We start from the raw sequence: 13,985 nt of genomic DNA on the forward strand, positions 1-13,985 counted from the left end.
TACAGAAGGAAGACCATTGCTTTATCCAGAAATATCAGGTGTATTGTTGCTATTACCTCACTGCATATCTCTATCACAGGGGTAAAGAAACAAAGAGAGAAATAAAAAGTGAGGAAAAGGGAAAAAAAGAAAGAAAGAAAAGAGAAAAAGAAAAGATGGAGGGAAGGAGGAGAGGAAGGAAGGGAGGAAAGGAGGGAGAGAGGGAGGGCAGACAGGAAGGAAGGAAGCACAACAGTCCTTGTTTTGAACATAAAGAATTATTTTCCAATAAGAAGCAGAGTGGAGATAACACCTCCTTATAATTAGCAGCTACTCTCTGAAATGGGGCTGGAGCGATGGCACAGCGGGTAGGGCGTTTGCCTTGCACGCAGCCAACATGGCCGACCCGAGTTCGATTCCTCCGCCCCTCTCGGAGAGCCCGGCAAGCTACCGAGAGTATCTCGCCCGCACGGCAGAGCCTGGCAAGCTCCCCGTGACGTATTGGATATGCCAGACACAGTAACAACAAAGTCAACAATGGAGATGTTACTGGGCCCGCTCGAGCAAATCGATGATCAACGGGAGGGCCTTTACTTTTACTTTTACTTACTCTTTGAAATATGTGATCATCATAGGGCATCTTTTTTTTTTTTTAAATAAAAATACTTTCTTTTTGGTTTTTGGATCACACCCAACAGTGCTCAGGGCTTACTCTTTGCTCTGTGCTCAGGGATCACTCCTGGTGGGGTTCAGTGGACCATATGAGTGTTGGGTCCTACCTGCTATACTATAGCTTCCTCTCTCAGGCCTCAGGCCCCAACTTTTTTTTTTTTTGAGGACACAACTGGCAGTGCTCAGGGATCACGCCTGGAGCACTCAAGGGACCACATCATTAGGGTCCTGGGAATTGGAGACAGAACCTGGGTCAGCAGTGTACAGGACAAGTACCTAACCTGTTGTATTATCTGTTGGCCCCAAGAGGAAACATTTTGAAAGTAAAATAATGCAGACCCAAATAGTAGAAATCAAGCAGGCATTAACATTACTGCAAGAAGAGGCCAATCTGGAATCAATAAAGAGTGACTGGTTATAAAAACAAAACACAAAACAAAAACCTAGGTTAAAAATCAGATCTCAGGGGCTGGAGAGAGAGCACAGAGGGTAGGGTGTTTGCCTTGCACGTGGCCGACCCAGGTTCAATTCCCAGCGTACCATATGGTCCCCTGAGCACTGCCAGGAGTAACTCCTGAGTGCAGAGCCAGGAGTAATCCCTGTGCATTGTCAGGTGTGACCCAAAAAGAAAAAAAAAAAGAAAAAAAATCAGATCTCAGGGGGCTGGAGCAATATAGCACAGTGGGTAGGGCATTTGCCTTGCACCCAGCCAACCCGGGTTCGATTCCCAGCATCCCATATGGTCCTCCGAACACTGCCAGGAGTAATTCCTGAGTGCATGAGCCAGAAGTGAGACCTGCGCATCGCCGGGTGTGACCCAAAAAGAAAAAAAAAATTAGATCTCAGCTACAGAAAGTGAGAGTTTTATATAGTCATAGATCTGTGGCTGACTTAAAGACCAACTGAGTATTAGTAAAATAAATAGGGACCCAGACACCCAAAGGTTGAGAATAAAGAACAGTTTATAAAATTTTAAATTTAAGGAGAAAAGGCATAAAAACTAACTGGCCTTTAGAGCTTTCTAAGTGGCATACTGATAGTGATGCAACTTTATCTAAGAATAATCTAATTACTTCAACCATGAGACTGACAGAAAATCACTGTATTTCACCAGATAAGTGGCACTTGGAGTGAAAAAGCAAATCCCTTAAAATAATGTAGAAGCACTAACAAAATCTGGCTCCAATCTTCATTCCACTTCACATCCGGTTCCGTGCTCCCATTTGCTCATAGTTACCAATCCCACTGACCTTCGCATTCCAATCTATTGCTCCTTTAGAATCCCATTTCTTGCTTTTACCCCTGACGTTTGTTATTGTTTTGGGGGCATAAGCGATTTTATATTCTATTTATTCACTTATTTATTTTGTTTTGGAACACACCTGGCTGTGTGCAGAGCTCAGATTTCACTCTGAGCTAAGGAATAACTCCTGTAGGCTCGGAGGAATATTTGGGATGCTGGGGACTCAACCCTGGTGGGCCACACGTAAGGCAAGTGCCCTTACCTGCTGCACCATTACTCTGGCCCCATTATTTTACATTTTTAAAAGGAAGAACAGATTTTCTTTCTGCAGAAGAAAAGGACAGCTCATTCTGATTATTTTTCAAAGAGTGAGGAACAAGAAACATTAACATTCAAGAACTTAATCACTCATTGGTTAAAATGATCTCTTTTGCCACAGCCAATTTCAGCTTGGAGGTTAAGTATCAAGTTCACTCAGAAATACGAGAGCACAAAGAAGACCATGGAACATTCTGTATCTGGTTAAAAAAAACCCTGGCCTAGCCAATCCCTTCCCCCCCACTCAGTGATTGAGTTATGGAAACTTTCTTGTGTGGTGAAACTGGGGACTTTGTCTTCCAATAAGGCCCTGGCATTCTGACAATGAGCCAATGTTCTGCATATGGTTTGTAGCAGTCATATGCTTAATGTTATTTTCTGGGAATTCTCATTCTCTTTGGTGAGAAGACCAGAACATGTCACTTTAATCATGATTTTTAAGTTAGGCTTGGTCATGCATTGGAGAAAGTCTAAAATTAAACAACTATTAGTTTTAAACTTCAAATAAAAGAAAGGAGAGGAAGGAAGGTAGGAAAGAAGGAATGAAGAAAGGAAGGGAGGAAGGAAAGAAGGAAGTAGGGAGGGAGGGGGAAGGAAGGAAGGAAGGAAGGAAGGAAGGAAGGAAGGAAGGAAGGAAGGAAGAGAGCGAGGAAGGGATGGAGGGAGGAAGCCCCATGCAGTGCTAGGGCCTACTCCTAGAACAGTACTCATGAGAGCTTATTGCCTGGGAGTCTAACTGGTGTCAAAATTGAACATGGGGCCCCCATATGCAAAGCACACACTCTAGTCCTCTGAGCCACCTCCAAGGTCCTGGATACATTGTGGATGATCATAACTGGATGGTAATATTGGCATCTAGTGAATAGAGGACAAGGAGAGAGCTAAATATATTACAATACACAGGACAATTTTTCATAATAATAAAGTATCTAGTCTAAATTGTCAATATTGCCAAGGTTGAGAAACCCTGAACTAGGCAAACAGAAAATCACAAGTGGAGGGAGACTCAAGTAGGTCACACAGGGCTTTGTAGACCACATTAAGGAGTTTTAACTTTATTTTAATGGAACAGATTATTATTATTATTATTATTATTATTATTTTGCTTTTTGGGTCACACCCGGTGATGCACAGGAGTTACTCCTGGTTCATGCACTCAGGAATTACTCCTGGCGGTGCTCGGGGACCATATGGGATGCTGGGAATCAAACCTAGGTTGGCTGCGTGCCAGGCAAATACCCTACCCGCTGTGCTATTGCTCCAGCCCCTGGAACAGATTATTTTTGATGTATTCGATATGCCAAAAACAGTAACAACAAGTCTCACAATGGAGACGTTACTCCCGCTTGAGCAAATCGATGAACAACGGGAGGACAGTGGACAGTGGATAATTTTAATGCTATTTATTCAGCCACTGATTAAGCTGACTGAATTAGGCATAAACTCCACATTACTTTTTTTATTTAGAATGTTATTCATTTATTTTTATTGAATCACTGTGAGATACAGTTACAAAGCTTTCCTGTTTGAGTTTCAGTCATACAATGATCGAACACCCAATCCTCTACCAGTGCACATCTTCCACCACCAATGTCCCCAGTATAGCCTCCTCCCACCCCTCCCCTTGCCTCTATGGCAGGCAATCTCCCCTATACTCTCTTTTGTATTGTTTATTATGAATAGCATACGATGTCACGCGGCCACAAAAGCGGCTGTGTGCTCCTGGAATTCTAAAATTTTAGATAATTAGGAACAGGATTATTTATTTTAATGAAATAGGATTCAAGAAGACAGACAGTGAAAGGAGCAAAGTGGTGGGGAAGTGCACAGATAAAGATGTTTCAAAGATTGCTAACTGCAGTATAGCAAGCAGGCTGGAAGAGATGGGCAACTAACTAACTCATTGTCAGACACTTCAAAGGCTTGGGAAGTTCATGGTGGTAGTGGAGAAGACAAAGTTGCCGAAAAATTTCCTTCTATAAATTGTCACTGAGGAAAAAGGAGAAAGGAAGAAAACAGGGGGTTGTATGCATGGTAACTAGACAATCTGTGCTTTTTTTTGGCGGGAGAGGGGGCAAACTCGGGGTTTTCAGGGCTTACTCCTGGCTCTGTGCTCAAGGCAGCATTTAGAGTTCTGGGGATCAAACTCTAGTCAGCCTCATATGAGCACTATTGCCACTGTGTGTATATCATTTTGTTTGTGTGCTTGGAGCCACACCCAGTGATGCTCAGGGGTTACTTCTAGCTCTGCACTCAGCATCACTCCTAGTGGTGCTCGGAGGACCATAAGGGATGCTGAGAATTGAACCCAGGTTGGCTGCATGCAAGGCAAGCACCTTACCCGCTGGACTATCGCTCTGGCCCATGTATGGGTTTTTGTGGTAGTCCTGAGGACTCTTTCAAAGTAGAACAGCAATCTCTAAGAACAAATGAAGGAAAGAGAATGTGGCTCAGCAGCAGAGCACATGCCTGGCATGTCTGAGCTCATGGGCGCAATCCTACGTGCCATGAACAAACTCCTCAAAAAAACAAAACAAAACAACCAGAACAAATGAAATGCTTTCTCGTTTGTTTTTTTGGCCACATCTAGTGGTGCTCAAGGCTTACTCCTAGCTCTGCACTCAGGAATTACTCCTGGCAGTGCTCGGGGAACCATATGGGATGCTGGGAATCAAACCCGAGTCGAATGGGTGCAAGACAATGCCCTATCCGCTGGAGTATCTCTCCAGCCCCCAAATGTAACATTTTATATTTAAAAATTATGAAGAACATATACCAGTATTAAGATTGCCTCCCTTTACTTTATGGGGTACCTTATCTCCCCTCGACTCTTTTCTTTCCCCTGCTGCTTGCTCTTTCTCCTCACAGTTCTTAAGTAAAACCATTTTGCATGGGGAAGGAGTGATAGTACAGTGTGTAGGGTGCTTGTCTTGCATGGGGAGACCCAAGTTTGATCATGGCATCCCATATGGTCCCCTGAGCACTGCCAGCAGTGATCCCTGAGCAGAGTCAGGAATAAGACCTGGGCACCGCTGGGTCTGATCCAAAAACAAAAAAGCCAAAAAGCCACAAATAGTCTATTTTACAAAAAAAAAAAAAAAAAAAAAAAAAAAAAAAAAAAAAGGAGAGGAAGAAGAAGAAAGCTGTTCTTTCTTTCAGCATGTGGTATATGATGACATATATAAATCCTTTATTTCTAATGATGCAGTAAGCCAATCACTGGAGTAATGATTATTAGTATACTATTTTGGTTCTGAGGCCATATCCAGCAGTGCTGAAGTAAAGGGCACTACAAGCTCAGTGTTTGGGGGACCATGTGGTGATGAGATCAAACTAGGGATTCCTGCATGAGAAACATGGGCTGTAAGGCCCGAGAGATAGTACAGTGAGTAGGGTTCTTGCCTTGCATGCAGCTGACCTGGTTCCCTGAGCTGCCAGGAGTGGTTCCTGACTGTGCAGCCAGGATTATACCCTAAGCACTGCTGCTGGGTAATGACCGACCCCTCCTGCCCAAAAAGGCAAAAAAAAAAAAAAACAAACAACCCCCCAACCCCAAATAACAACAACAACAAAACCCAAAACATGCACTGCAGCCCTACCAGCCAACTTCCCAGTTCTAGAGCAATTAAATTTATTTTTATTTTTTGAGCAATTAAATTTAAAGCTATAATACATACTTATAATCAAAAGCTTAGAAAGTAATAAATTCAATTACTGGCTCCACTGAGTAAATTCTTAACAATATACTTTCCTTCTATTACATTAAATAGAAAATACTGAAAACCATTAAATTTTAAAACATATACATAGAAAGGGGTAAACAGATATAACACGTGGTTTTCTGTCTTATTTTCAGGGGGAAATGATTTTGGGCCACACCATGTGGTGCTACTTTGAGCTCTCTGCTTGCCCTTCTGTTACTGTGTGACTGTGGGGCTGATGCTTGCCATATATTTCACAAAGGACCAATACGTTTTAGGAACATTCACCATGCTTATGAGAGCAGTATCCACAAGGAAAGAAAGTTGAAATATTAATATTTCCTATAAGACTTTAAAATAAATGCAATTTTGCACCTAGCATATCATCAAGATGAAGCAATATTAAATAGTAATTATATACACCTAGTCAATTTCCTTTCTTTGTGATGCTGGGTACTGAACCCAGGGCTCAAATCTATAAGGCTAGGGGTAATGGTACAGCAGGCAGGCGTTTGCCTTGCCAACGGCTGACCCAGGTTCGATCCCCAGCATTCCATACGGTTCTCCTGAGCATGGCCAGTAATAATTCCTGACTGCAGAGCCAGAAGTAAACTCTGAACATCGCCTGGTATGACCCAAAAAGCCAAAAACAAAACAAAACAAAATAAAAAAGTCCCAAAACAACACAAAAATTCCAAGAGGTCAAATATGCAAGGCTGTAGCACTGAACTACGTCTCCAGCCCACTTATATAAAGAGTACTTCTTTGGAGGGGGTGTAATCTCAAACTCCAAAGCTTTAAAAAAAATCAATAATTATATAATTTGATACATTCTTTGGCTTAAGCTTAAACAAGGATGAAGTTAGGGAGATGGTTCAAAGAGCTAAGCACATGGCTTGCATGCAAGGGTCAAAGAGATGGTACAAGCAAACAAATACGTCTTGCATGTAGAAGCCCTGGGTTTGAACCCAGGCACTGCATGTTCTCCAAGTACTACCGAGAATAGTATTTGAGCATTCCCAGGTTTGGTCATCTAACAGAAAATTTCTGAATAAAGATAATCTAAGCTTCATCTTTCCATGCTATAGGGTAAGGGCCGGTTTTTGGGGATTGGATGTGGCAGGGGCGGGTGGGCAGAGGAGACATACCTGACTGTGCTCTGGGATCACATGCTGTACCAGGGACTGAACTGAGGCTGGTGGTAAGACAAGTACTATAACATCTGAACTATCCCAGGTTAAGCGACTTTAATTTTTTTTTTTTTTTTTTGCTTTTTGGGTCACACCTGGCAATGCACAGGGGTTCCTCCTGGCTCTGCACTCAGGAGTCACTCCTGGCGGTGCTCAGGGGACCATATGGGATGCTGGGAATCGAACCCGGGCCGGCCGCATGCAAGGCAAATGCCCTACCCGCTGTGCTATCTCTCCAGCCCCGACTTTAAAAATTTTTATTTGGGGGCCACACCAGCGATACTTGGGGGCTACTCTTGGCTTAGTACTTGGGGTGTCAGGTATCGAAGGGACCAAGTATAGGTCTCCTAAATGCAAAATGTGGGCAGCAACCCTCTTAGCTACCTCCCTGCCCTAATGTCTCCAACTTTAATAGTAACAGAGCAAAAGATATTTGCTCTTGTCAAAAAAAGAAAAAAAAGGAGCCACCATGAAAATCCTGTACCAATTTATACATGTCCTCCCACTAACATTAGCTATTAAAGATTGACTTACCCAATGAAAGCCACCATCTGCTCCACGATGTGTTTGCTGAATGTTATTATGACGAAGATTTTCTGTAAAGAAAATACTATTAAAGTGAATTGATCTCCACATCACAGACAACAATGTAAAGTCACTATCATGGTAATGGTCTAGAAAGATGAGGTCACAGCCCTATTTGCAATTTAAAAAATCTGATTTTTTCCCCCTTTTGTGGTTCCAGGTGCTAATTCCTATATCCCTGGTTCTTACAGCTTTTTAATAAAAAATACAAAAACAGGACAACCCATTGTTTGATAAATGCTACGACTTTGACTTGGAAAGCATTTTACTTTAAGGACAGTTCTAGTCATACTAGAATACATGACTGTATCTAAGGGAAAAATGTGAGTCATGAAACCCAAGTGTGAGAGGACATTTCACATATCCTGTGGATTTTAGATGGTGCAGACAGCCAAGGTCCTGGGTTCCCATACAGCCTCTACACTAAAATTCAAGCACCAGGCTCATGACATTGAAGCTAAATATAATCCAGAATCTTGCAAAAATTGTTCATCCTTTATGGGAAGATTTTTGCTTTGTTTTTGGGCCACATCCAACAGTACTCCTGCCAGGGGACCATATAAGCTGCCAGGGTTCAAACCTGGGTCAGCAGCATACAAGACAAGTCTCTTATCTGCTATTACTATCTCTCCCATATTTCATATGTAGAAAATTTTCGGTATGATACTCTAAATCTTTACCAAGGTAATTAAAAAAAAAACCCAAAACATACTTACGCTCATGGAACAATAAATTCAATGTAGGGAAAAAGTAATTTTTTGGTTTTGGGCCATACCCAGGGGTGCTCAGGGATTGCTTCTGGTTTTGTGCTCAGGGATCATTCCTGGCAGGCTTGAGGGATCTTACAGGGTGCCAGGGAATGAACTGCTGTCAGCCACAGGCAAAGCATGCATCCTATCAACTCTACAATCTTTCCATACCCAAAAACAAAATTTTGGGGGTGGGAGTTACATCTGGTCGTTCTCAGGGATCTGGGTGTGTTCACCCAGGGTGAACTCGGGGTGTGTTCCTGATGGTGCTCAGGGGACCATGTGGGTGTTTGGGATCGAATCTGGTTGGTATCAGGCAAATATCCTGTCTATCGTCCTATATCTCTCTGTATCAAAATAAATTTTTTGAATGAAGAAAAATGTATTGTTAAAACGGATGGTTTCTTGGAAGTAGTAGTGTATAGAACAGGTTGAATAAAGTTACCTCAAGTGACAAAACTTAATATCAGAAATTGGATAGGAAGAAGCAGTCAAAGTTTTCCTGCTTTATTCCTCTGAGAACTGGAGGTAGTGGGGAAAGAAAGTTCAATGGGGTAAGCACATACTTGGCATGTGGCAGGAATGGGTTTGATCCTCGATCACCACAGGGAACAGTACTCAACCACAGACCAGGAGCAGCCCACAAGTACTGGTAGGTGTGGTCCCCAAACCAAAAACCAAAATCAAAAACTAGAGGTAGAAGAAAGTTGGGGAATAAATGTGTTTTTAATTATTAAGTAATAATAACAAAGCACGGTGTTACTCACAAGGCTTGTTTTTTTTTTTTATTTTTTGGTGGTGCCAGAAATTGAATGTAGGACCTTGCACATACAAGCCAAGTGATTTATCACTGAGCTACATCACATTCCCTAAGTTCTGTCTTTCTTTAGTGAATGTCTCTTGTTACAAACTTCACTGATTTAAAAAATTATTTCTAGGGGCTGGAGAGAGAGCACAGTGGCAAAGTCACTTGCTTTGTATGTGGCTGACCTGGGTTCCACCTCTGGCATCCCATATGATGCCTCAAGCCCTACCAGGAGTATTCTCTAAGTTCAGAGTCAGGAGTAAGCCCTGAACATCACCAGATGTGGCCCCAAACAAACAAGCAAACAAAACACAAAGATTTTGCAAAGAGAGGCTTTGAACACTGGCATCCTCACATGTTTCTATGGGCTGGGGGTGCAACGCAGGCTTAGACGCAGAGGCTGGCACTGCACTGCTGAGCCCTACCCCTACAATCTGCACTCACGGTTCTTTAATCAAAGTCTATGGCTCTTTGTCTCTTGAGCAACCCTTTTCTTTCTCATTACTGCCCACATTAACATCCTGTTGATTTTTTTTGGTAAAAGCTATTGGTGTCTTGTTGGGGAGACCTTAAATAGCATGTGTAATAGAAAGTTAGAATCAACAAATGGCACTATGGTCTAAGTTCATGGTCAGTAAATAAATTACTTACTTAAAAAAAAAACAACTTTTAGGCCACACCAGGAGATGCCTGGGGTCACTCCTTGCTCTGTGCTCAGGAGTTACTCCTGGCAGTTCTTGGGGGACCATATGGGATGCTGGGAATCAAGTTCAGGTCTGCTACACACAAGGCAAATGCTCTACTCACTGTACCACCACCCTGGCCTCCTTGAAGTTTCATGCTTCAAGGAGTTGGAGCAATATCACAGAGGGTAGGGCAACTGCCTTGCATGTGGCCGATCGGCCAACCCGAATTACCCGAGTTCGATTCCTCCGCCCCTCTCAGAGCCCAGCAAGCTACCGAGAGTATCTCACCCGCACAGCAAAAGCCTGACGAACTTCCCGTGACATATTTGATATGCCAAACACAGTAACAAGAAGTCTCACAATGTTACTAGGTCCGCTTGAGCAAATGATGAACAACGGGAGGGCAGTGCCACAGATGTTTCAAGAAGCTTCAAGAAGTAAATACAGATTTAAAAGAAAGAACAGAGGAAGAAAAAGACGGAAGAATAAAGAGAAAAAGAGTGGCCATCTGATCGGCGTGCTTTATATTCAGGAGGCCAGGTGGATTTGATTCCTGAACACCACTAGGAATAACCCTTAAGCACAGAGCTGTGATAAAGCTTTGCTTAGTCCCTTAGCACTCGGGGAGGGGGTGGGGAGAGGAAGCAGAAAACCAAAGAAAGGCATAAAAGAGAAAAAGACAAAAAAGAGGGCAAATGTAATGTGAGGGCCCAGAGAAAGCATACTGGCCTAGAGCTCCTGCCTTGCAGGTGTAGTCATGTTCAAATTCGTGGTTTCCAACAGAGCTGAGTGTGATCCAGGCAGCCCACACGGAATTTCATGGATGCCACATGCAACTTCTGGATGCACCACAGCCAGGTGTATGCCCCAAAGTAATCTTGGGGCCAGAGCAATAGTACAGTGGGTAGGGTACTTGCCTTATAAGTGGCCGACCCGGATTTGAACCCTGGTATCCCATATGGTCTCCTAAACACTGCCGGGAGTGATTCCTGAGTGCAGAGTCAGGAGTAATCCCCGAGTACTGTCAGGTGTGGCCCCAAAACAAAAAACAGACACAAAAAGAAATGTCAGACTCTGGCACTAAAAGTGTATGCAAGTGCCATGTCAGAGAGTGGGACCTCTGTCAAGCATGGCGCGCATGCACGCACTGCTGACCTTTGGCAAGCATGGTGTGTGCGCGTGCGCGTGCACTGCAGCCTGAAGTGGGCCCCCTGAAGGTATGAGCACAACAGCCAGGCGGGCATGCAATCCCTGGTCATCAAGGACAGAGACAAAGGAAAGGAGGGGGAAGACACATTTAAAAAACTATTAAAAAAATTATTTTTAAAAAAGCCAGCAATGAGGGGCTGGAGCAATAGCACAGCGGGTAGGGCATTTGCCTTGCACGCAGCCAACCCGGGTTCGATTCCCAGCATCCCATATGGTCCCCTGAGCACCGCCAGGGGTGATTCCTGAGCACAGAGCCAGGAGTAACCCCTGTGCATTGCCGGATGTGGCCCAAAAAGCAAAAAAAAAAAAAAAGCCAGCAATGAGAAAAACAATACAGGAGCACAAATTTCCAGGAATGGGAGGAAAAAAATGCCTGAATTGATTTCACAATGATGTTTATGGTTGAACATTTAAGCAAGTTACTAACAACAACAATAAAAGTTCAATCTTAATCTGTTTTGGAATAAACAAGCAAAACTTATTTTAGTGCATGCTAACGTACTTTAAACATCTTTAAACAGGGAATCACAGGATATAAGTACCTGTATGTGCATTTTAATTATTGCTTTTCCAATGAGTGTTGCACCAAAGAAAGTCCAAAACGGTACGAGAAAGTGTCCACATGTTATTCCAGCCAGATCAAACAAAGGATTTGGAATCTATAAAAAAAAAATAAAATTAGAATTGCAGTTTCAAATATAACCCCCCAAAGTTTAATTTTTCCACCAATAAGTAAGAGGAATTCTGTTTTAAGCCTTACTTAAAATGAAGATGTGGCACGGGTTCTCTGATTAGTGCCAGGCTGTTCAGAAGGTGAGGGAAGCATACTAGTATCTCATATTTGAGTCTCATACGCATTTCAGGCTGTTAAATCTGCTCAAAGCAAACCCAGCTGTCCTGTTGCTCATGTTACTATAGTTAATACCCCATAAATACACTTTTTCCATCACATTAGAATTGGAGAAAGTGAATGAAACTGCAGGATTTTAATCCCATTCAGTATACACTCAGCCATTTAGTGACTGTTTACTAGGGTGGCAGATAATTGGGTGGAAAAAGCCTTAAGATTACTTGTTTTATTAAGATTGAAAGTCTACATAATAAAAAAGAGAATAATATAACAAATGTATTTATGTCTATAGCAATCACCAGCACATATACTAAAATTGGAACGATACAGAGAAGATTAGCATAGCAATCATATAGATCCACAAATACATTTATAGGTAAACAAGCTTTTATTTCTCAAGATAATCAAGTGTGGGAGATGACAGCACAGATTCAGATGTTTTGAATACTAAGTTCCAGACAAAGAGTGATTCACATCCAATACATTCTCCCAAATATTCCCACATTTCAAGAATGCCAAAAGACAATTTCATGTAAAAAAGACAAAGAAACCACAGCCATTTTTGAGCACTGTATCCTTTTATTTTCCCACAGAAGTACTCTGCCCTGTGACTGCTGACTAAACCATACGTAAGGCAACTAATTTATATAATTTCATTTTTGAAATTTCAAAGAAAAGCCTAGTTTAAAAACATTTGTCAAAATTTGTTCTTTTAAAAACAATGTCATGGCTAAATTAGAATTCAAGTGCCCTTCTTTTGTAACAACTGGAATCAATAACTTTATTTTTCTCATTTAAATACAAATACTAAATGTAATTTCATCCATCACATCCCTGCAATAACAATATTTGCACAGCCCGACATCTGTCATATCTTCTATTTTCTCATGGGACTCTCACATCCACATACATTATACTTTGTTTTCTTTTTTTTTTTTTGCTTTTTGGGTCACACCTGGCGATGCACAAGGGTTTCTCCTGGCTCTGCACTCACTCCTGGAGGTGCTCAGGGGACCATATGGGACGCTGGGAATCAAACCTGGGTCAGCCCCGTGCAAGGCAAACGCCCTACCCGCTGTGCTCTCTCTCCAACCACAATAGTTCTCTTTTATTATCTGGCTCTTCTTCATGCCAAAATGGAAAACATGTACAAGATACTTAGATGAGTAAATAAAAATGAAAATTTCATAACATTTTGTGGACTTCAGTTTAGGTTACTTTCAGTAGAGCATAATCAATGAATCTAATCTTAACATGTGCATGTTATTTATCTGATTACTGAGCCATACCTGGTGGAGCTCTGGGGCCCATGTGCTGCTGGAATCTTATTTACCTCAGTTTGAATGTTAACAACTGGGCCGGAGAGACTGCTAAAAGGGCTGAGCAAACACAATGCATGTAGGAGGTGTGGGTTCATTCTTCGGAACAACATGTTGCCCCAAGTACTGCTGGGAGAAGGCCCAATCACTGCCAGGTGTGACCTCAAACAGTCCCCACCCCCCAAAACAATGAATAACAAATAACTAATAAACTTTCTTTGACCATAAACTGAGTACACAAAAAAACGCAGCGTTACAAGTTTTTAAATTGCTTTTACTTTGGGAACCCACCTGACCTGGTATATAAGGGCTGCTCTGGGCTCTCTGCTTGGGGGCTTCTCCAGGCAGTGCACAGGATCCTGTGGTGCCACGGATCAAGTCTGGGACTCCCCCAAGCAAGCACACATTCAGCCTACTTAGAGTTATCTCTCCAGCCCCAATAATAAAAAAATCGAATACAATCCCAAGGAGGATGACCTGATCTACTGATTTATGTCAGACATTATTTCTAGTAAAATACAGAGAAAACTGGCTAGTATAAAAAGGAAGTTTTTATTCATAGTAGTTAGAACACAACCACTGGTAAGTGGGAAAAAACCATTTTGAGCCAGAGTGATGGTATAGTGGGGAGGGCACATGGCTTGTACATGGTTGAGCTGGGTTTGATCCCTGGCTCTTC

General features: G+C 42.3%; 1 protein-coding gene across 1 annotated transcript in view; it reads right to left on the reverse strand.

The window, feature by feature from the left end:
• VMP1 (vacuole membrane protein 1) overlaps positions 1 to 13,985 on the reverse strand; it is a 120,167-nt gene that overhangs the window by 13,894 nt on the left and 92,288 nt on the right. The window contains exons 9-10 of the mRNA XM_056126600.1: positions 11,680 to 11,796; positions 7,638 to 7,699 (exon numbers count right to left, since the gene is read on the reverse strand). Coding sequence (XP_055982575.1) covers positions 7,638 to 7,699; positions 11,680 to 11,796 — 179 coding nt within the window. The remainder of the gene's footprint in view (positions 1 to 7,637; positions 7,700 to 11,679; positions 11,797 to 13,985) is intronic.

This window comes from Sorex fumeus, unplaced genomic scaffold, assembly GCF_029834395.1.
Source record: "Sorex fumeus unplaced genomic scaffold, SorFum_2.1 ptg000063l, whole genome shotgun sequence".
NCBI classification, from domain to species: Eukaryota; Metazoa; Chordata; class Mammalia; order Eulipotyphla; family Soricidae; genus Sorex; species Sorex fumeus.